This window comes from Battus philenor, unplaced genomic scaffold (assembly GCF_028537555.1).
Source record: "Battus philenor isolate CCGP_79_NKW_IND1 unplaced genomic scaffold, ilBatPhil1.0.hap1 SCAF_12, whole genome shotgun sequence".
Lineage (NCBI taxonomy): Eukaryota > Metazoa > Arthropoda > Insecta > Lepidoptera > Papilionidae > Battus > Battus philenor.
Window position 1 is genome coordinate 10,999,273 of NW_027181674.1, and position 25,180 is coordinate 11,024,452.

The 25,180-nt window shown below is 32.2% G+C and overlaps 1 protein-coding gene across 1 annotated transcript in view; it reads right to left on the reverse strand.

The window, feature by feature from the left end:
- Positions 1 to 25,180, reverse strand: part of Plc21C (Phospholipase C at 21C) — a 60,648-nt gene that overhangs the window by 27,272 nt on the left and 8,196 nt on the right. The window contains exon 3 of the mRNA XM_068776791.1: positions 2,038 to 2,175. Within this exon, the coding sequence (XP_068632892.1) occupies positions 2,038 to 2,175 (138 nt within the window). The remainder of the gene's footprint in view (positions 1 to 2,037; positions 2,176 to 25,180) is intronic.

Below are 25,180 nucleotides of genomic sequence, written 5' to 3' on the forward strand. Positions count from 1 at the left end.
TCGGATAATTGTTATTTATGCCGCCACAGCGATCTGAGCACATTCTTCGGATGGAGCGTAATAGTAAATGACGTTGACAATGAAAAATAAAACTCTGACACAAATTATTTTACATCGAATTACATAATCCACAATTTATTCCACTTATTTTAGAACCTATGTTATGACTATCACGCTATCTAACTATAAGCTACTAGCTATCAAGCGTATACGGTATTAAATTTTGGAAATAGAAATTAAACTCTTTATTCAAAGACGCATTAACTAAATAAATATTGTTATCTGGAAAAAAAGCACCGTTTGTTATAAGACCGCCCGTTAAACTTCATTTTTATGCCAATTTCATCTAAATTTCTTTTTATGCTCTCTTGATGAAGAGTAGACAATGAGAAAATAAATATTTTAATATAATAAGCTACGGTATTTACGGCGATTTTTTAAACAAAAATGAAGATATTATATCTGGAAGAAAATAAAATGCATGTAGATGACAAATTGTTTTATGTAAATTCAGGTGCGTGAGTGAAGAGAAAAAAAAAAACCTTTTAAAAAAGTATTGAAAATTAATTTTAAAAAGGTCTCAGCGAAATTGCTTTCCGCGCTCACTTTATCACGGCATCAAATGCAGTCTATTACACGCCCTAAGCTGGCAGACAGTTCAAAGGAATTGTAATAGCCTCGTAAACAACTATTGATTTTGTAAATGCGACGTATTCCCAAACGGTGGCAAAGCCCCGAAGGCAATACAAAACATAATGGCAGTTTGTATACATTTGCTTTGTCGTAAATTTATACTATTCGAAATCTTTACTATTTGAGATTCAAATCTAAAACCTATTAACGACAGCTCGCTCCCTTGCTTATTTTGCTGTCTCCGTTTCATTAGTTCGTTGTTATTCACATATATATTCAATATATAGGATCAGGAATACATTCGGAATTACTGAACAATTTTTTTAATCATTGCAACGTTTTTATCCTTATTTCTAGAAAAAAAAGTGCAAAATGAACTTTTATTATCCGTATCTTTTATTATTATCGATATTAATAACAGCAGCGGGGAACATTAACATCACGCCACACCACACCAAATTTAACTTAAAGGTCTTAACTTTATGTGAGATCATTTTCACAGCCATATAAGTAAATAATACACAGGATCAAACATATATATATATATATATATACATATATATATATATACACATAAATATATATACATAAATATATACACATAAATATATATACATAAATATATACACATATATATATACATATATATACACATATATATATACACATATATATATACACATATATATATACATATATATATATATATATATATATATATATCATGTCCTATAACTCTTTCTAAAACTTCTGATTATATAAATTAGATGAGTATTTTATATTTACTTAGAAAAGTTATTCCAATTTAAAAATTCAATAAGACAATTACGCAAGCCCCAAAATATTCTTAAAGTAGGAATGTTGTTCTCAAAGGTACTTTGGAATCGCTAATGTTATGAGAGCTTTTAAAGATTCGCAGCTGAAGCCAATGTATGTGAAAGCTTTATCGAAAAGTTCGTGTACCCGAATTTGCTATTTGAACTTCTAATAATTATAATAGTGTCTTATTAAAAAACCAAAAGTTGGCCTTACTGTTTACATTATCAAATAGAATCAAGTACTCCTAAATACGATAACCATTTGGCTAACAGGAAAGATACACTTTGCCAAATTAGAATAATAGATATTATCTTGCCCGATTCCACGAACATTTTCCTGTTTAGTATTTGTATACATTGTGAAGTGGGGATCGTACCCTGAACCTACAATTCAGTAAAAACCCATTATCATTGAGAGCGACGAGCACGCTGCCTCAGCGGTGTATGCTTTAAATAGATTGCGGATCTTAGCGAAGCAATTCAGTAATTACCTTAATGTTGTATAAAGTTAATAAGTAATACCCTCGTCACTCTCACAATGCTTCAGGGTTTCAAAACTTGCTAGGAATAATTCTGAACGTCTTACCTGCGCGATATCTTTCCTGGTGCAGCAAAAGTTGACGAAGGTGACATTGACAAAATCCGCTCCGTAGCACACTGTCACAGTCTTCTCTTCCAAGGAGCCTTGCGAGCCGATCAACACCACATGACGTATCTTTGGGTCCTGGAGAAAAAAAAATTTGTTCATCGGCGTTCATTTGTTCATCACTTACTAATATAAACACGAGATGATATACTAATAAGGTCTCCATTTCATTTATATGATCTTGATGATTTTATTCGTAACAGTGTAAAAGTTAAATTATAAACTACAAAGTAACAAACAAATAAAAAATGCCGCGTATAAGCTAAAAGCGATAAATATCAAAAAACCAAAATTTCACATACTATGGGACTATTAAAAACTTATTTTTGGGTTTTTATTGTTAATGGTCTTTGATTATAAAAGCATGTTAAAAGCTGCCAATGTTCGACCAATCTTTGTCAACATTATTTGTCATTCACGCCTTACAAAAATGACGATTTACTATGGACACAAAAAAAAATAATTAGGCCGCATGGTGTTTTCAAATTTAGATACGAGTCTATTGTTTAAGGTACAGATATGGGTGTCGCTGGTGGCCTAGGAAAAGCGGTCCTATACCTTCGCGTACCGCAAACATTCCCGGTGTTGCAACGCACCAGTGTCGTTTGTGTATATTGTTAAAAACGGATCACTATATACTCTAAATACCATAGATTACTGTCGGTAAAAGATTTATTCGTTAAAGACAACGTGTGGGTGCATTACAAAAACTATTTCAATATAGATCTTAAAGAAGTATGGGGAACTTAAATATATATAACCAATTTAGATCTTATGCATGAGAAGAGAAAAAAGTTAAAGTTAAACTGAACTCTCTTCCGCAGAAAAGAAGTTATATTTAAAAATAAAAAATACAATTAAAATGGAAGGTTGCAAAAAAAGAGAGTATATATAAAATACGGGTGTCGTAGAACCTACAATACCTCAAGTTTGTTACGCATGATTGATGATGCGGAATAAGAGCTCCATCCAGCCCTGGGTTGTACGTCTACATTACTCGTATAAGCCGTAAAGTGAATCACGATAAAGGTGAAAAAAACTACTACTCTAATTAAATTATTTTCACACGCACTTTTATACTACATACCATTTTAATATGTTGGAACATAACTTTATGAAACACACGTTATATTAAACATTACATGTATTGTAAATATTTGTACGATTTGTTGGTGCGTGATTCTAATGCTTTAGATCGACAATAAACAATAAAATGAGGTTACAGAGATTTGTATGAAACAATTTCTCCCCTCCCCGCCTTGCTCTAATGGCTAATAGCATTCGATTTGCCATCTAACGAACCAATTTTTTTATAGTCGCTTTGGAAATGGTTTCCCATTCTTCTATCAATACGTTTAAGTTCTCGTCAACGTTTGAAGGAGTACGTTTTTTGGCCCGAACGTTTTATTTCAATATATCTTACAGATGCACCGTAAGTATACCGACTGCATTGAAGAATTCCCTAGTGACACGTACAGTGTAACGCCGGTCATCATCATGCATGAAGTTATCCTAATGAATACGGCATAAGAAACGCGTATGATCCGCTCAGAAGTCATTCTTTCTCCTCGGCAACCTCTAGGCAGAGAAATGATCTCCGTTTTTCATCAAAGGTAATCCTAGCCCACATTACATCGAATCCGCCGGGTAGGCAATTTTTACTAAAACAACAATGCAGAAACCCTTTATCCAATACGTCTGTAGAGCCAATTTCTATCTCTACTGTCAAATTAAAGTCGAGCTTGCTGGTATCTTGTGGCCAAATTGGGTCCTATAGCAAGCAGCCTGTTTTGAAATGGGCTACGCTTCTTTCAGGCGTCATCTTATTGTCCACTCACTGACAGCTACCCTGTGGACATGCTCACAGAATGAGATAGGGGGTCCCAATCAAAGTGTAATAATTTGTGTCTAACGGCCAACGACACATGCGGTTTTAATGAAGAAGACGCCGCGTCGGTTCACCAATATGGCCGTTATTCTGCTATAGCGGCTTTCAATTGATCCAGCTCATGACAATGTGTTCGTATTGATCGTACCGCCTTGAGAAAGGTACTCGTTATACACCTTTCCAGTCTCACCAAAATGCACAAGAGAATTTTCTTCGGATGAAGTACAGGCTTCGGTTCGAAGTTGAAGGTCTATTCTTTTCTAATGAAATCCGTTTTTCATGCACATTTTAGTGTAAGATCTAAGTCATCTGACAAAGGCGTAAGTCCGGTTTTCGTTTATAGGTGTCGAAACCAGACTTCGTACAGATTCGCATATCATCTTGTGGCGTATACTATCTTACACACACAAGATCGCCGATTTTCAATGAGTAGCGCTAATAATGAGTCTAATCTATCTATATATAATGTCCGTATCCATGATTGCTGGGCGGCCGCGGAAGTTTTCATCATTCAACCCGCTTTAATTTTTTTAAGATTTTGTGGAACCTGTGCAAATCTCATATGCCGTCTGCCTTTTTTAAAGTATTGAACCATAACAAATGCTATTTTTGACTCTCCATATAAATAAAGAAACTCAGTCACCAACGAAAGGTATTTGAAATAGGTCAGGGACAACTAAGATACATAACAGCTAAAAGACAAGCCTGCGTGTTTACATAAACACAACCACTTAAGAGTCACTCACAGCGTGGTGCGGAAGAAAAGTTATGGTTCTATCGGTAATATAATGAATTAAATATTTTTACATGTAGCTGCTTTTGAAAATACGACCGTCGAGGCATTTATAACATGGCGGGACTTGTTAAAGCAGTTTAAAAAGCGAAATATTATCAATTATCTGCAACATAAACAATAAAAAGCAAATCTATTGCTGCGTACAATTTGTATCATCATAAAAGGTTAATCTGGGATAAGTACCGTACGTTCTCAGCTCTAATCATTTAATCGTTTCACTAACAACGCGTGCTGGGGACAGATCGTTGATGGCTTAATATAATATAAATAACCCGAGAAGATATCTTGTAGGTATTGGAAGTTTAATTAAAATAAAATCTACATAGTTTTAACAATAATTAAAATTACGTGATTTAGTATTGAAAGTGAGGATAATATCGGAGAAAACAGAATGCCCGCTTCTGTTGCGGACATCGCTTATAAAAGCGAGCATTAGCGTCGAAGACACCGTTTTATATTAATCGCTGCAATTGAAGTGATATGTTTGACATTTATGCCGTTGTAAGATGAGTTTAATTAAATAAAAGTATAATTGCGTTAATTCTGACAGATTTACTCGGGAGGCTAATTGCGTTCCCACGCAAATAATTTCAAAAACCATTATTGTGTTTAGAACACAGACAATCAAAAACATCTCAGAATAAAACGTATATTCATCGCGTAGTTCTATTGCAGTAAGTTAGATGTGATATCTAGTTCGGATTTTTGGCCTTCTTATATGTTTTATCTCACTTTTTCATTCGCAATTGGTTAATAGCAGGCATATGCATCTATTGCGAGTATTCTTGTTATACAATAATGCATACCTTTCCAATTTTTCATACATTCGAATGCCTTAAACACAAACCTCCCACCGAAACCTTTTACTACTGATCAAAATATCTCTGTCATTAAAAATAAAGTAAGCTTTTTAGCTTACTTTATTTTTAATGACGTTGGTGAAGAAAGTTAAAGGGATACTTTATTTATGTTAGTGATTTTTTTTAATTACTGTAAAAAGATGGGTTGGGGCAATAACGGGTAAAAGTAACTAACAAAAAGGTTAATTTTTGGCTTTGATCACCTTCTAAAACCTAGTATAACTTAACACAACATTCATTAAAATATCAAATACAGTAATAGAAAGAAAATATTTTTCATCGTCAATTTTTCAGCCATTAGAAGCCTGTCATATATTTACAAAAAAACCGGTATTTTTAAGATACATCAAATAATTATGTTTTAAACACAGATAGACAATATAAGTATTTATGTAGGTCAACTGATCGATTTTGGTGTAACCGTCATACCAATACAACGCCACGAATGTAGCTTGCTAACTAAACCTAAAATTATGTATGACGTACATGTATGAACCCTTCAATACTTGGTCACCATGGATTTTTTTTAAAATAACCTAAAGTATTTACCCGCGAATGACGATTAAATATATATAAAAATTAGGAGCATAGTTATATTATCCTTTTAATAGTTTTTGGAACATGTAAAAAAAGGGAAAAAATTTTAAAATGCGTAAATAATTTTAATGGAAACTTACAAAGGTTTTAGCTTCATCATAAAGTAATGTATTTACTAACCAGATTTGTATTCTCGCCCCACTTAAATTCGTTACGAAATTCAACCATATACTAGGACCGACGGCTCTAACAATAATGTTGGTTTAAATAATAATGGGTATAAGTGGGTCACTACGAGGGTGACCTGCTTATACGGGGTGACATCTCCAGGACAAATCGAAAATAAAAATCTGCAAACATTCTCAAACCCGTACACCATTAGTAGATTAATTTTCGAGATGACAGAGGGATTAAAAAAAATAATTCGATGAAATCATAAGATGCCTCTGGCAGTTAATATCAGATGCAAGTTTTATATAGCTATTCGGAGAAACTAGAATGTGGGTGGATCATTTATACTGTTTTAATCAAGACAAAACGTTTTGTTGTCAACAAGTGTAGCTGAATAACGTAAATTAATCGATCGAAGACAACCCTTACCCAATGGTGACACAGATTGCACCGGGCCATACGGTACTATATAAATAAAGAAAAGCGAGACATCATCACGCATTGGCGAACTACTATCCTTATACACTGCTGCTGGATACCAAAAAGGATCCGCAGAGATTTATGCTTAGACGATCTATAGGAAAAAACCTTATCTTCGTAATTAATACAAAATTTAACCTCAAATTTCTACATTCTTGATTTCTATTTTTAAGGATTGATTTGTTTTCAGTTACAACTAGAGACGAGTAGTATTTGTGGAAAATGTTTTTTCAGTCTTTGGAAATAAATAGGGTATCCTACTAGCGATTCATTTATTAACACTTTTTGTACACCATAGATAATAACTAAAAAAAAAAGAAACAACTCATATAGAGGTACACGAGGCAGTCTTATCGCTCGAAGCGATCTCTACCAGATAACCTTTAGATGAAGATGAAGGACATGAAGGAGACGGCAGTTTGGGGTGTACACATACAGGTAAATATATACATACATATACACAAAAACACTCATGTATAAATATATATATACACATATATTCGTGTGTGTACGTAAAAGGTATTACATAGATACGAATAAATAACATGCTAGACAATATCCCTACAATATCAATAAAAATGCTGCACAATTTCCTATTTTCCATACATTCCATAAACCAACGAAATGCTCTTTTACCATTTTTATCGGTTTACGATCAATAAAATAGTTATTTTAAAAATAACAAAATGCTTATAAATTGTTACTATGAAAAAATAAACCTTTGACAAAATAAAGCAAATGATTAAATGTAATACCAATGTGTTGAAACATCAAATATTTACAGACAATAAATATATTCACATTAGATCGATTGCTTCTATTGAATTAATTATTGTAAAGAGAAGAAATAAACACTCGATCGAGGCCATGATGATGCTTGTACTAAATCACTTGAAAGCAATGTCGCAACTATAAAACATTCTCCAAATAGAAGAAAGGTTATGACAGATGCCTCCGCTATGTAAAATGACGCAATCGCACACCATTTAGACGGGAACTGCACTCAGACTAATATTACTGAACATGAATTCAGCGACGTCATAATAACATGTCGACAAATATCAAAAGTTGGCTGTTGTAATTTACTATTTAATGCGATATGCTATCTAATATAACATCGTAAATATAAAGTTACAGTATTAGCTCTGTCACTTTCCATTGAATCAATTTTATAGCTCTATATTCCTAATAGGCAAGTTGAAATGAAATTCGGCAGATCACATACCGAGCTAACTGGTATCTATTGACGTTAATTTTGTTTTAATACTAAAAAAAACGACTTAAAGTTACTTCATTTAAAGTTTAAATGGTAATTATATCTATTGCCTAAATTGGAAATAAATTAATTTTAAGATAAAAAAATTTAATACCATATTTGAATTTTAGCTTTTAAATTTTATTTTAAGATATCTAAGTTTCCTTTAAAAACATTGTACATAAATATATTTGTAACTAAACAAGTTTAAAATTATTGTTTGAATCGCGTTTTGTTGCCTTTTACTTTAAATTTTTCAAGTAATCATCTGTTTTGGATTCATTAGTTACTAATAATAATAATACTCCTATGTTACGTCGTCTCGACTTAAAGAAATACACGAATTATCAAAACTTAGATACAATCTGAAACATCCTTTGTGTCTAATATCTAAATGTTATACGCTAGGTTACAAATAAGGCATCGTGAGTAGTAGTTTGGTTTTGTGAATTTTCCCAACTAATGGCCTCACTTTGCAACGATTGTTATTACACAGATACATTTAACACTATATTAAATAATTACATTATTTTAATTTGTTTTAAAATTGCTGCATTCGAAATACTGTCTTTGAAACTAAATCCGGATTCAAAATAAAATAAAGATTGAAGCAGATACACGACAATTGCGTTTCAGCTTATCTTCATCAACTTCATGCACTTTAAGCTCATCATCAGATTACAGCAGCTCATCATCTTCAGAATCAAAACTTGATACGACCCCTGGAGAGTCATGTTCCTCGTTGTTTCAGTCCATGTACGCTCACTTCAAGGCATAGGCGTCCTCCAAATATGAAGGGAAAATACCATAATAGCCACGCTTGGCAGCTTGGGATTTCACGATCATACTAGATAGAAGCGTTGCTGGAGTTTCTTCCGCCACTTCTCTCAGCGGTAACGCTTTCCGAAGTGTTAGTAGTGATTGTTACCCAGGCAATAGGAAACGCCCAAGCCGAGATTCGGCCTTCTCGCCCTGTTGTAGGAATGCTAAGCGGATATAGCCCAGCCCGAGGTCCCCTCGTGGGGGCTTATGAGCTTGATCTCTCCTCACTCCATGGACCGCAAACCGAAGCGATCTAAGAGCTCGGCGACCTCCCAGTCTGGTAAAATAGTAACATGTAGCGACCGGAGCTGTGGCTCCCCCGGAAGCCTTCGAGCTTTGCTACTTCAAAAGAGACCTTATGCTAGGCGTACTCTACGCCCTGTCACCTCATACCCGCGGAAGTTGCAAGTGACATGTACGACGCAGTGTAGTATTATGGTATGCAGGGGACGCTCCTGTCCATCCTCTGGAAACTTGTTTGTGAACTGTGGCAATCTTATATAACGAATGCACAAAGTTTGATTTATATAAGATTGTGACCCGGGAATCAAACTCGCGGCCTACGATCGCAAGTCTTAGTCGTCACCGCTGGGCCAACACTGATATGTCCCAGTACAATAACAAACGAATAATTGTTGAAAACATTATAATTATTCCTTCATATGATGTCCCTACTTAACACGTCTACGCAAGAAGTCTGCCTAGCTCACGTTATATAGTAATACATATTCGTTAATCTTAGTTGAATGTATGTGTTACATTAAATGGATAGTCGGACCTTAAATATAATAATAAAATGGTAGTCTTTGATTCAACAGTCTTATTATTATTTTTACGGTTTTACTATAACTTTTTTAATTTAAAAATTATTACTTATAATCTAAATAACCGAACGTAATAATAAAAATAGCAGAAATGATCACAGATATTGATGCAAAATGAAGAGCAATATAAATCAGTTTACGTGATTGGATTTAATAAAAAAAAATGTAATGGAGAAGAGACAGCAATTAAGAATGAGACTTTTTATTCTGACAATTTCTGTGGACCAAACAAATAAATTGAAAGCAATATTATGTTTGTACGCTGTGTTAACATTAAATAACTCAAAAGTTTATTTTACTATTAAAAATACTAATGAATATCCAACGTACAAGGAAGTGTTCCTTATTTGTTTACTCTAACAGTATTATCGTTATAAGAAACATAATCTTTAAAATAAAACTCCCTATGATTATAAAAATGAATGTAACATATTTCTAATAATCAATCTACAATATGCCTTTAGAACAAGATAGTAAACAGAATATTATGAATGGCTTTTTAAAAAAAAAGATTAGAATTTAAAATAAGACCTTAATAAAGCCTCATTACGAAAATACCGTCATCACTTTACCATTAAAGTACCGAATATTTTTTACTACATTATCTTAGTTGCCCTTGAAAACTTCTGGACAGGATTCTTGGATTTATTTCGGGTCAAAAACTTATTTATAAATAATATCAATAAATTAAAAATAAATAGCCGTTTTAACAATAAACTCGAAGAACTCTATTTCAAATATATAAAGTGCCAAACCTAAATGCTTTAGAAACATTCCGATGTCTTTTAATAAAGTGCAATAACTTTTTAACCGCCTAAATTCTTAACAACTATATGTTTTATAATAGAACGAATAAAGTATGCAACATATTTTTAAAACCTTATATTTTAACTTTATTTACGTTATTTTAAATATTAGGATTTAAAAATTACATTCAAAACTTTAAAAGTGATAAATTAAATATAAGCTATGATGGATAATTCTATTGGTAGTATTTACTTTGAAGTAGAATCGATCAATTTCGCCTTTTTGATGGTTTCTAAAAATATGGACAGTCGTATCCGCAAAACTTCAAAAGTAATTTTTTAATTATTTTCGTTTATCATTAAACGTGCAAAATGTTTTGTGTAACAGAAAAAAAAATAATTCTCTCTTGTTCTATTTAAGGCTAGGCTAATTATGGCATATGAACAGATCAAGGACATTTCGACAAGTGTCCGGGAATAACAAAATCCATGCTATGCTTTCATCATCGATTTCACATTAAAATAGGAAAGTGTGATTTCAAACTGGTCCCATATTTAAAATATCAAATTTTATAATTGAGAAGTTATTAATTGTGGACAAGAACATTTATAAAAGGTTCCAAGAACATAATGGTTACCGTTTAAGTACGTATTTAAATCAGTTTATAACAGAATACATGGGCGCATGTATCAAAGAAGGCCATTATTATCTACTAATTATGCGATCCGGTTGGCCATTTGTTTCACGAAGGCAATAAACAATGAAGCGAGGTGTACTTTCGCGGATGTTAAAAACACTTGTGGCGTAATTATCTTTTTGTAGCCACCTCTGTTCTGCGGCTGAGGGCATTTAAATGAATTCTCTCTCGCTGATTACTGACGTTTATTGTTACAAGATTAACACTCTTCAGCACTTGCACAACTGTTAACGAAACCGTACTCGCAATTTCCCACTCTGACAACTAACTGCCCATCAAATGTACATTTATTTCGTAAAATAATTGTAATTTAATCATAATATTATATGTCAAGAAGCACTAGGAAGGATTTTGATAAGGTTGAATGATAAAAATTAATACCAAAATAAAATGAAATTTTTGTGTCCTATATACCAAACATCTAGTCTAGACTATGGTAATGTTATACAATAAGCCATTTAAAATAAGAAAAAGAATTTTTGGACAAAAAACTTAATAGGCACCTTCAAAAATTATAATGATATTTTTTATCATAAGTTTTCTTTCAAAGCCATAATTTTACAGGAATAGTGAAGATATATAAATAGAGTTACTAGTGTCTATAGCAGCAAACAAAATATTTCCAAGGCAAATAACATAAACAAATTACCCTGCAAAAGCTTATCGCTACAATTTTAGTATCGATGTTTAAAACACATAAATTGGTAAGCACTCTGTGTAAGAATATCGCAAGACAAGCAGCCCATAAACATAAAATGATCGTGACAGCTGTACTCGGTTCATCGCGAGCAACAAGTTGGAATGACGTAATAACTAACCAGGTCTACCGTAATATTATTAGATTCATTTTGGACTCCCAGACATGGCCGTGAGATGTAATTAGTAGGTTAAGTTGATGACCAAAGCTACAGACAAATTGACGATACATTAACCTTTAAGTCACAACGTAGGCGAACAGTAAAGAATTGTGATATGAATATGTCTTTGTTGTTTTTTTAGCCATTAACACGATTATATATTTTTAATACAACACAGTGGCGGGATGACTAAGTCATTAATAGCTGAACTACAGCCATTACTTGATGGTTTTTTTCTCGAATAGCTCTTGAATGGCCGCCGCTATTGGAGACATTTCGCTCTAACTTATCATATATATAGAACAGGGCATTACAATCCCATTACAATATATAACATTCTTAACCAAAACACTCATTCACATTCACAATTAAACAATTTTTGGATATTTTAACTTTATCTATTTCACACTAGTATTTTTTTTTAATTCTTTTTTTTTTAAGAAATTAAAATATAAAAATTATAACATGGTGTGCGGATATGGATTATGAGCACAAACTCACGTTGATAGGTAAAACAACAGTATGCAGATTAATAAAGGCGTCGACGAATTAATTAACAACCACCTTCTAACTTGTTTAACAGCAGCTTCTATTGAATAAAATCTTAAGTACTTTCCATTCATCACAAATCTAAGGACAACTGCAGAGCGATGTGCAAACATACTTATTCGTTAGAGCACACTTACTACACAGGTAATAAACACTTAAATGTATTCTAGCCGTGCTACTTCGTGTGATGTGATGTATGTAAATAGTACCGCTCGCTTAGGTGTTTTCTTGCTAAATATGCGAATGAATATCGCTTCTCGACGATGCGATGGTATCTTTCAATATCCGGCGGCCTTCAACCTGAAGCGTTCAACCGATTTTATCACAAAAAGTTTAATAAATAAACGAAGATATTAAATATTACGCAGGAAGGTTAATAACTGAAGCACCTGACTCGTCATTTTCAGCTCGCTCAGTAGAAGAGCGTCAAACAATCAAGCCGAGTGCATTTCCGCCTCGGGTATAATTAACTTCTTTGTTTCCGATTTCGCTCGAAGGGCGCGCTGCGCACAATACGATTTTTCCTTAGTATGGTGGTTTTTATTGATGTTAATCAAACAAAAGATTTTTTTTGTTTTGAAATTCGATCTTAATTTTTTTTTTTTTTTGAAGAAATAAGTGTAATAATTCTCTAACGCGTGATAAAGATATATCTATACATATCTATATATATATAAATAAATCTTTTCTGACTGCAGCCTTATCGTCGTCTAACGCTACTTGATGACTCGAAATCCTAGTTTTTCTGTCAAGCGTTGTTTATTTATTTATTTATACACTCTTTTTGCAATATTTGTAATATCTCTACCAATCAACCTAAGTATATTGCACTAATCTAAACACAACCTTGCTAATATTACAATTCATCTGGGTAGCTCTCCGTTAATATATGACTATAAAATAAAAATATAAGGGGATGATAGAGAAAAAAACCAGAATCGATTAAAGAGAATATGATACTTTTAACTTTACACTCGCGTGGGTAATTTATTAACATATTTTTCTTAATTTCGGCAATAATTCTTCATTTTCGAAAATGAAGAGAAGTGAAAGACCAGCAAGGACCATGAGTCGTCTGTCGTCTCGTTTGCACGTCTTCAAAATCAAAAGGAAATCGCGGCTAATGCATAAGCTTGATCGTTAAAAGTTCATTCAATTTAAGTTCCATGTTTATTTTAAAAAAGGTTGTTTATTTTGTTCTAATGGTTCCTCACTAATTTTTTCTATAATCGTAGCTTATGTACATTGTTATTTGATAAACAGTAGTAAGCAAGTATAACTGTGATCCAGTGTAGGCGGTGCAAAAGATGGCAAATTCAAGCCATATTGTATTTAAGCTTTGGTTTATTACAAATGAAGGGAAAACATTTCAGCGCAGAGTTAAAAAAAATTCTCACTACACTGAAATAGAAGTAACTTTAATGCTCAATTTCCTTTAAACCATTTCTGTTTTGAATGCTACTTCTTGTCCTGTTCTTCAGATACTTCATTACAATTGGTAATAGTCCATAGATCTATATTTGTAGTCAAGTCTTATATTATTCGTTAATGTTTACTTATTTAGCAACACTATTGTACAACGATAAAACATTTAAAATACGCCTGTACATAAAATTTAATTATCATTTTTTGTAAAATTCTAGCGGCATTGTAATTACACTAATAAATTAAACTTAGATAACAAAGGAAATAATTGATTACGTATTTATAATATCTAAACACTTGTTAATTTGTGTTCTGTATTATCAACATACACAAGTTACGCAATTAATATTGGATTTACCGATTAACGCTGATAAGCGTGTGAGTAAACAATTAAACTTATAATTAGTCAAACCATTAAAAAGTCGTTAGTACATTTTGTCAAAGCGATATAAACCAGCGCATATGATTTCAAGCACGTCGACTAAACCTTCTCACCAATAAAACTAAAATTAGTATATTTGAAAAAACACTTTGCATTAGCATGATATATAACTTCTTTTACTAGTTAGTAATTACATAAATTCTGTGAGTTAGTAAGCATAACAAGAACACTCAAAGTTTTTTTTAAATTAATTTGCAGCAAAATAAACTTTTTATAGAATATTACATAGCTACCGTTAAGGAGGCGGTACACAAAGTTTGGAAGTAAATATATCACATACATCTTCTACGCTATATATCATTTTCCATTGCAAATTATTATTTTGTCCCCGGTTGTATTGTCTCAAGATAATAAATTTGAAGAAATTCTAAGCCGTACGAACATTAAAAAGAATAATCAAATTAAAGTTTATTGCATTCAAAATTATAATTCTTTAATTTTTCATGCTAAAAATAGAAATAGTGAATCTTACTGCGTAAGACAACGCTTTAATGAAGTTAATTATGCAATGCACTTTCTCACCGCCCCTCTATTCCTGCGGCGACTATGTTTAGACATAGTTCTATTTATTATTATAACTTTATTGGAATCTGTTCCCCACCATTTATACGCCACGTTCTAATTGCTTACTTTACTAATGAAATGTTTATCTTTCCATATTGTAATACAGCTTGGTGACAATAAATGCTATAACTGGACAGTATTACAGCGATTGGATGTAATTTCTCCAGTATATTTTTCCGGTTTTTAAATAATAACTTCATTGTTTTTGCCCTTTATCCAAAAATGTTAGCACTGAAATTTTCGGCCGCTACGGGACTATGATTTTATTACAGTTACCAACAGGTTGCTACTGTATCACAAGAAAATAAGGAAAAACACTTCGCTGTGATTATGTTAAGCCTCCATGTAATATATTAATAAATATTCTTTTATACAGCAATTACAATTTATTGTTTTACATGTTTAAAATATAATTGTTTTCCGTGCCTACCGTCTTCGTGAAAGAATTTTGAATATTGAAATGTGAAATTGAATACTGCAACATCATTTAAGATCGACATTTAAAACTAAATAAAACTAAATAAAAATTAATAAATAAAAAAATAAAAGCCTTTTTTTTCTAAAAAGCAGGTATAGATTACATAGTACAGTTTAATAGTAAAAACTTAAAATATAGTTTAAAAAATGACAAAAAAATTATAAAATTAAACAGTCAATACAATCTACGGCATGATTTTTAATCTTCTACTAGAACCCCTCTGTAGGTGAAGGCCTCCTCCAAGGACGCCCAATCTTCTCTAGATTTACCTTATTAGCACCAATCTGCACCGGCAACTTTAATTGCATCATTTTCCCATCTTGCGCCGGAAAGAAAGAGAGGAAGACTCCTCTTTCTTTTGCTAAGTGGGCCCACTTGGCCAAAGTAACAGTGTTACTCTTTTGGTCTATCTCTGATATTGCACACGTGCTACGTGACCGGCCTACTGCCATAAAAGCTTGTATTAGCCTATCTTTGGCATTTGTGGTTTCTCTAATTTTTGTGTGTCGTATTTTTTGGATTTTTTTGATGTTCAGCATGCTACGCTCCATTCCGCGTTGACATGTTACTATTTTTCTTTTAACGTTTGTCGTAAACTCCCATGTTTGGCAGGCGTATAACAAACATGGTAAGAGGCAAGAATTCATGAAAACTTTATTGTAACAGTCCATAAATCATTCTTTTTTTCACTGCAATTAGAACCTATTATCTTAACAATAAAGGTTTTTACAATATGTTTGTCAAAATTTCTAATGTTTGCTATCATTAAAAATTTAACCATGTAAGGAGTTCTGCATGGAAAGAAACAAATGGTAGTCTGAAGGCGCAAAATCAGAGCTATACAGTAGATATGACAAAACATACCAACCCAGTTTCGATAATTTTTGGCGAGAAGCTAACTCCGGGGTAAGCTTTCCATTGTTGTGGTGAAATAACAATACCCTTACGATTTGACAATAGCGACCGCTTTATTGAATCGAAAACCGGTTAGCTGTAATTATATTAAGTCTCTATATAATAGGACCCATATAGTCAGTTTTTAGGACGTCCTTACATTTTATATAATTGTTTTAAGGTGAGTTATGAATAGGTCAAAACAGTGGTCAATAAACGATTTGTGAATAAAAATTAAAACAAATACGATACTAAAAAATGGAAAAGATAACTATTATCCATAGTAGAACTGTTCGAGTGCTAGGTTTTTAAACCAAATTAATAATAGGGGTTAATGTTATATAAACGTAGTTATGTGCGAAACGACAACCAGCGGAATACGCTCCACTTGATTGATCGATACCACTGCGTGAAGACATTCGGTAAAGTGATTGATTTGTTTCAGTTTGCACTCAATAATATCGACAGACATGTCTAAATTTACGGTTAAAACATAACTGTACACAGTAAACAATATAAACAACTTCCCCTGCGTAATAGCGTTACCTTAGCCTAGTATATTTTAAATAACATAACGCACTACGTATTTGTTAAAATTGAATGTTACAAGAGAATTCAGTAATGTGCAGTTGCCAGTATATACGTGATAAGCCATAAAAACCTTTAACAAAAAGCTGATATTTATTGCAACGGATATCTTTTTTTTTACTTAACACAAAATTCAAAATATCAATGTGCACATTCATGTACCATATTTCATTGTACGTTCTTTTAATATTATCGATAAAATGTATTTAGTTTTTAACTATAAAGATACAACTTAAATATGAGAGAATATTTCCATCAGCAATTTTTAAATTTATATCTAAGCTTACCTATCTACTATATAAAATTGATTAAGCCATTTATTTTTAGTGCATCTAGGAATGGTAAGCTGCTACGACTATTGAATACTAAAAGATTCGATGCATAGCGCATCCGAAAGACGGTGGGTAAATGCTAGATATTATTTTCAAAAAATTAAAAAGAAATTAATTTATTCGACAAATTATTGAAAGTTTGTTAGAAAATTACCCTCGTATTGAGTCATTTTAGTGTATTACAATAAAAGTTCCTTCTTAATAAGTACCTTTACTATTATTTTTTATTTGTTAAAAATATAGATTATTCAGTCAAATACTGACCATTCTTGTCGATGACCTTTTGCCATGGTTCTACGAGTGACAAAATTCCGTTCTTAAAATTTCTGATCTTTGCTACCAAAAACATAATTTTAATGACATAATTAACGTTTTTAAAATTTGTAAGGAGTTCTGAATGGAAAGATACAAATGGTAGTCCGAAGGCGCAAAATCAACAACCTTTGGATGAAAATGAGAGACATAAGGGAGATGGCAGTTTAGGGTTTACATACATACAAATACATTACTATATAAGAACATATTTATATAAATATATGTTAAGTCCATCAATGGACAAAATTGGAATTCACTTAGTTGTCAACTTATTAATATAGCTGTAAGCGTATTTAAATTACATTAGTTCACTTGGTTATGTTTTCGATTGGATCCAATATCCGTAAAAACCTAACCCTGGTCCTTTGAAATACTGAAAGTCGTAAATAGCCTTAAATACCTTTCAGGCTGAAACAAAAAATATATGAAATTGATATTCGCAGAGTAATGAATGATATTACATAGCTGAAAGGGGGCAATTTATTGTAAGAATATAAGATTTAAGATAAAAATTTAATTTTATGTTGCCTATTGGCCTGGCAGCTGAAAATAATATAATTACATCGTAGAAATCAATGGAAAGGTCTCACGTATATTGCCTTTCAATTTGTTTCATATTTGAATATATGGAAACTCCTGAATATCCTTAAAATGCTTTAACATCTAATTGACACAGCAAATAGATTTTATTCCAGTTGATTCAATAAACACATTTTCGGACACGTTTTAACATAAATAGTATATACCCTTTCGCATTTTGTATAATTTTTTGCCTCTAAAATGTTACTCAAAACCGTTTTTAATATTTTTAATTCATGAATAAATATAATAACTAAAACATGCATTAACTAAAACATCCTATTTACAAGCATATAGTAAAATCTCATCTTGAAACTTCACATTCAGTAAATGTTGTCATGTTAATTAATTATAGGAATTATTAAATTTGGCTAGTTATACATTTTAAATACCACTAAGTAAAGCTATATTAAGATATTACATAATAGGTCGCGGAAAAGTTCTTTCGCGTGTTATTAGGACAATTTTTTGTAAACTTTTATTTATAAACACAACTGTAGTATATACAAGGTACTATAATGTTCGCTGATTTTTGCCGCGTTTTAAGTAATGACATGATGCCGCTGTAGAAGTTTTGTTAAATCTGATAAATAAAAATCATGACATATACTTTTGGCAGTCCCCTAGATCTGACTCGGTAACCTGTATTAAACGATTAAATGCTACATTTCGGAATATCAAATGTCTATAAAATTCTTTACGCTTTCATTAAAACTAATCATGGGTAAAACTTTTAGTTCCAAAATAAGTAGCATGATAGGGAATATACTATCAAAAAACACTTCTTAAATTGCAATATACCTTTAAAGCACGTAATCAGTGAATTTCTTTCGTTAACACGCATCTTTCACTCAAAGAAGAACTTCTATGCTTGTCTTTTTTAATTTGCTAATTCCCTGGCAACAAAGGATCGCTTTAAAACAAGCCAGAACAGGTGTAAAGTGACGGCAGTAAAATACACAAAAGTTGACAACAGACGTTAGTTGTGTGCCGTAAAGCTCCTAAAAGCGAGACGCGCGCGAGGTGTCCCTGAACGATGTTTATCGACGCCGGGTACTACGGTCTTTACGTGACACCTTCTTTTTATTCGCCCGTCTCACGCGAGCGTATATAACTATCGAAGCTTTTAAAATACGTTGGAAAGAAAAAGGATCGCCTAGTCTCCGCTATTCATTTTAATCTACATAGTAAAGATATACAGCCTTCTATGCCTTTTTGTGGAATATCATATTTTGAATTGATATCCTATAAAATAGACTTCACATTAAAAGGAATTCTCAATTGTCCAAGTTCATTTCAACATTCATTTAACCGTGATTATAAGTATTTTTATCAATACCAGTATAAATATGGACATAGTGGTTGCCTCTACCCCAAGAACCGCTAGTCGAATCAACAATCAAGAACAACAGTCGGAATCGAGCAATGCTTGCCAGGTTATAGAAAGGAAGCCACTGCTGCTCAAAAACAACAAAATTATCGTAAAAAGAACATTCTCAAAAACGAACATTTAGACTTTAAATAAACACGTTCTCCTGTAAGTAATATTTGAAAATTGTTAGATACATAAGGTATATTATAGTGATTAATAATATAAATTTTTGGAACTAGAAACACATAAACATAAACAGGCACATAAACTAAAATCATAAATTACTTGTAAACTTACACCGATTTCGTACATTATTTATGCAAAGATAACACTGAATGAAAATAATTATGCGAAATCACGACGAAGCATCAGTAAAAGAGATGTACGCTTAAAAGAGCTTTGGAGCGGGTGCGGACGAACAAATATTTACAATGCACATTATCGACGTCGATCGGTTTTTTTTACAATTGAAATAAATTAAATACAAAATCATTAGCTATCATGTGATAGCTAATGATTGTGAAAGAGAATAAATATTTTGGCAACACTAATTTGTCTCGATGCTGAATCGACCAATTTTTCGTTTGCTTATCTTGAATACATTACTTTCTGCTCGCGGGTACTACACGAGCTCTTATCGACTGAAACCACACGACGGAGCTTTTACAATATAGAATTGCTAGCCACCAGTGTTTACAAATTCCCCGTGTACTACACGCTGATAACCTTTCATATTAGATAAAACAGTGATCCTATCCATAATATTAGCTTAAAATCAACAACACAATATCAAGCAATAATTAGTAAATCCATCGTGATTAATAATATAAAAAAAAAATTTTGTCGCCACCTAAGTTCAAGTATAATACTAGTTTGGTTTAGTAATTACTGGTTCTTAAACTGTATTTATATATGATGATTGGTTAGAGATGTAACAGGTTTAAAGTTATAGCATCATTTGTGAATAACAAGCTATAAATCCTTTCCACCTTTTTCCAATCATATTTACAGTGACTTTATATGCCTAAAGTGATCACTCTAAAATTTGTAACATTTATTTATGTTGTAATAACTTCTGGTATTACAGAGTTTACAGGAACAAATACTAAACAATAATTAATTTTACTATGAAGTGTATAAACTGAATTTTAAAAACGCTTTTTGTACTATATTATCATAACATTTTTTTATTTTTTAATAGTGTATCATGCGGTAATTGATAGAAAATTAGTTATAAATTCACTCCTTCGAAGGTTTCATAGCTATGATTAATCACCTTTTGTACTGTTGCAAACAAAAAAACAACATTATATTTCAGTTTGAAATTTCTTATTATATATACGAATATTAAATATAAGAAACCTTGTGCGATTTTGACACTCTATCCGCTTAGTTTTGATCGAAATAAATACTGGAAAAAAATAGTCTCGAGGATGAAGACAGCATGTAGATACAGGTCAAAAATTTTAAAGTTAACTTACTAACAAATTTATAAATACTAGTCATTATTTGATTGATTACTTAAAAATGAATACGAACATGAAATCAAGAAAGCTATTCAATTGGTTAGCCGAACATAACGTAAACATGTTCAAGCTTCAATAATGGTTTGATGGAGGCGTTAAACTATCAAGGAGTGATCGATCAGTATATTTGTGGTAAACATAGGTACTGGTATATCACGATTCTTGATAATGCAATTAAGGCTCTTAACAAGACTATGTTTCTATAACCAAGAACAGTCCTGTAAGGACTTAGTTTTTCGTTATAAAGTTCAACCAAGAAACTTAGCTGGTAGTGAACTTTACGGACATTATTAGAGCTGGAGATAGGTCGTCATATAGTCCCAATTTAAATATGGCGCGCTCTAAACGCCTTAATAATGTTGTGCTTGACCCATAACATTGACAATGAACAATTTCTTTCTGTACACTATAGATAGATTGTCCCAACGTTTAATGAGAACAGAGTTGAGCATAAGTTTTGTAAGTTTATTGTGATCACTTTAAATGACCTTAGCGTATTTAAAGTTTTAATAATGTATGAATAACACATTTTTTTCATTTGTACCCGTATCTTGTTTTGGGACAGGGTTTTTATTCCTCTTTTATTATTTTTTTTCACAACCTCTTTTATTTTTTTGCCCTTCTGTCATTTTTCTTAAGATCTATCTTTCCTCATCTTACATTCTACAATTTTTTCTCATTCTTTTCTATACTAATTTCCTTTGTTTTATGCTTTATTTACATTACAGTCATATTTCTGATATGTAATAAAATGTGTTATGTAGTATAAAAAAGGATTTGTCTTGTAACAATGTTTATGACTAGACCTATGTAAAAAAACATTTTTGTAGATTCATTATTTTTTTAGTTTTGTATTACAAAATCCTCGATAATAATTCATCTATATATTACGTACTCTAATGTTTTAAGAAAATATAAATAAATACAATTTACTTCTTTAAGCATCAAAAAGAAACTGACGAATGATAATACGAAGGAAATCAGTTTAATGGCTATAAACATTAATAATTGATTCAGTTTTAAAGACTTAATCGCTCAAAACTTAAGTGCATGATAAACGATAATAAAATAAACAAATAATTCATTGACACTGATTAAATAACTAGCTTAATACAGTGGATTGCATCATTTGGTGAATTCCACAAAGACAAACTATTACGTTCCTAATATTAGATTTGGAGTGACAAACTATATCAATGTAAATCTATCCGAACGTACGCCGGCTTGTAAACTTCTACATATGTAGAAATAAATTATTATAGGTGACGATGATATTAATAACTTAACCCTTTCTTTACCAAAGTCCGCTCCGCCGAAGCAACGCTACTGAACCGGGCAAGTATGCACATTACATGGCGGTAAGCTGATGTTCAAATTTTCTCATTTGTGTTACATATTTATAGATTTTACTGGTTTATTAATTAAACATAGAAGTTAGAATAAATCTTAGTAATTTATTTGGCTGTGATAAATCTTAAAACAGGGATCAACACATAAGTCAACATTACAAGGTGGATGCCGGCTAACTCCGGCGCTGGTAACGAAAGTGCTAATTACCTAGACCCACAACGTTAAATCATATATCATTAAATTCACCGTTGCAGACGTTATTAGTAAAAATCATTTTTAAAGCTGCAGATATCAAATAACATTTAACCAACTGCGAACAAGTGAGATTCTTCAATCAGTCGAAATCGTTACCATCATGTAAGTCTGTGTTTATTTAATCATAAGTTGGTTAATGAACGTTCTTTACAATATAAAGATGTTATCTGTAATAAAGGTGGTCTATATAAACTGCAGCGAGCGTTAGCGACGATGACAACTCAGTGCAGTGGGCGGTGTAATCAGAGGCGACATCATTACTGCCCACTAAAATAAATTGTACACGCAGTAGTTTCTAACCCAGACGCAATTATGACAATTACATCCTCGACGCTTCAAAAGCGATTTTATAACACGGGTAGGTGTACATAATGCAACACACAATTCCCGTAATTAGTTTTGATTAAAAACGTGACAATCACCTGAATAAAAAATACATGTATCGCCCGTCTTATTTAAACATGATAGTAATGCCTATATGATAAAGTTAAAACTTTTACTATTATGTGTAGCTTCTTTATAATGACATGGTAATAGGCGAAATTTATGGGATATTATGCCTATTACCATAGAAGACTTACTAATCAGTACTGAACTAGATGAATACATATTTCATTTTGATTTCAATTAAAGTTATTTTTTACAACAATTTTCTATATGAACTATGTCTGACCTAATATGTTAGGATTCGCGGCTAATTATTCGTTATTTGATATTGCATAGAATATTAATAGCAATGATAAGATCGGTAACTTAAAAGAGACTCAAAGTAATTGAATGCTCCTATTGATAATTTGTTTTTGATAGTCGTTTCGCAACGATCGAATTTTAAATTTCAAAATATATTTGTTTTAATTTAGTTTATTTACTCTAAATTGGACTGCAGAATGCCTTTTATTAGTTACTAGCTGATCCCGCAAGCGTTGTTTTGCCATGATGTTATTAACAAATAAAAATAAGTGCTGATCATAGAGGGGTGAAAATTTAGGGTTGCATGTAATTTTGTACGCTGTATCATAAAAAAAATTTTGTCCAAAAAATTAAAAAAAAATAGTGGTGGGCCACCCTTAACATTTGGGGGGATAAAAAATAGATGTTGTCCGATTCTCCGCCCTAGTCGATATGCACGCTAAGATTCACGAAAATCGTTCGAGCCGTTTCGGAGGAGTTCAATCACGCACACCATGACACGAGAATTGTATATATTAAATGTATATTCCACTTGTTTAAAAATATAACTTTATTCAGTTATATCAGTGTTTCCCAGCGTGGGATCCACGTCCCATAGGGAGGCAAATTGATCGTTAAGGGGTGCAATTCGAAAATAGACTCAACACAAGTTTAATTCTTTCTCTCTGAGATAAAAATTATATAAGTTAAGTAGGTACAAGGATTTTAAAGTAAGTCATAATACGAAAAAGCACTGAGGTAGATACACCACGTTTTTTCGATGACATTTTGCCGCCGTTCTGGTAGTGTTCAAATTCTACGTTCGAAATTAAACATGATCTGATATCATCAGTGTAATAAAAATTTTAACTTTTAAAGATTTCTACACGAAATAAATGGTAATCTGAAAGCGCAATATCTGGGCTATATGGTAGATGTAACATAACATCACAACCCAATAATTTTTGGGAGTGGCCAAAGACGTGTCGTGGGTTTACATTATAATGGTGGGAAACAACACCATTACGATTTGACATTAACGGCCGCTTTTCTTGAATTATATGCTCAGTTTGGCGAATTGTTGAACGCATACGTTAAAATTGATCGTTTGGTTTTGTGTCATAAATTCAATGTACAAAATTCCTTTATAATCCCACCAGACTGATAGCATAATCTTTTTTTAGTGAATCTTTGCTTTTTATGTCATATTTTTAACGCAAGCAATTTGACTTTCAGAAATGGATTGGTTTCGTTGCGTTTCACAAGCGCATCGCAGATGTTAATGTGTGACCTCAAATCAATTTCCTTAAGCTTTTAGGGGGTCCATAATTTTTGTATCGACTATAGGCAAAGTATTTGACCTTTGTCTCGCCTGATGTTAAGTTATGAAAAAGTCTACGATTTTAGACGCTTGCTTAGAAGAAACCTACACACTAAACTTGAAAATTCCCAAGTTATAGTCAGCTGGAAATAACGACGCAAGTAGGTTGTTCCATAATTTGATTGTTCGCATTATAAAAGTATTATCAAAACGCTTAGTGAGGGTTGAAGGGGTTTCATTAACCATGTGTAGGTGTCGTAAAACCGTGCATATTATTGTCCTATGAAAAAAAAAGTAGACGGGGAATTAATTGATGTAACATGGATGTACTAAGTCTTCAAAATGCAGTCTGTACAACGCAGATAAACTGGCAACTTTTCGCCGATACTCTAACAAGTCGTTAATTTTCAGCAGGGATAGGATTGCAGAAAGAACTGACCTCTGAGGGTCCCCGGCATTGATTACCAATTAATTGAACATGCAACCATTA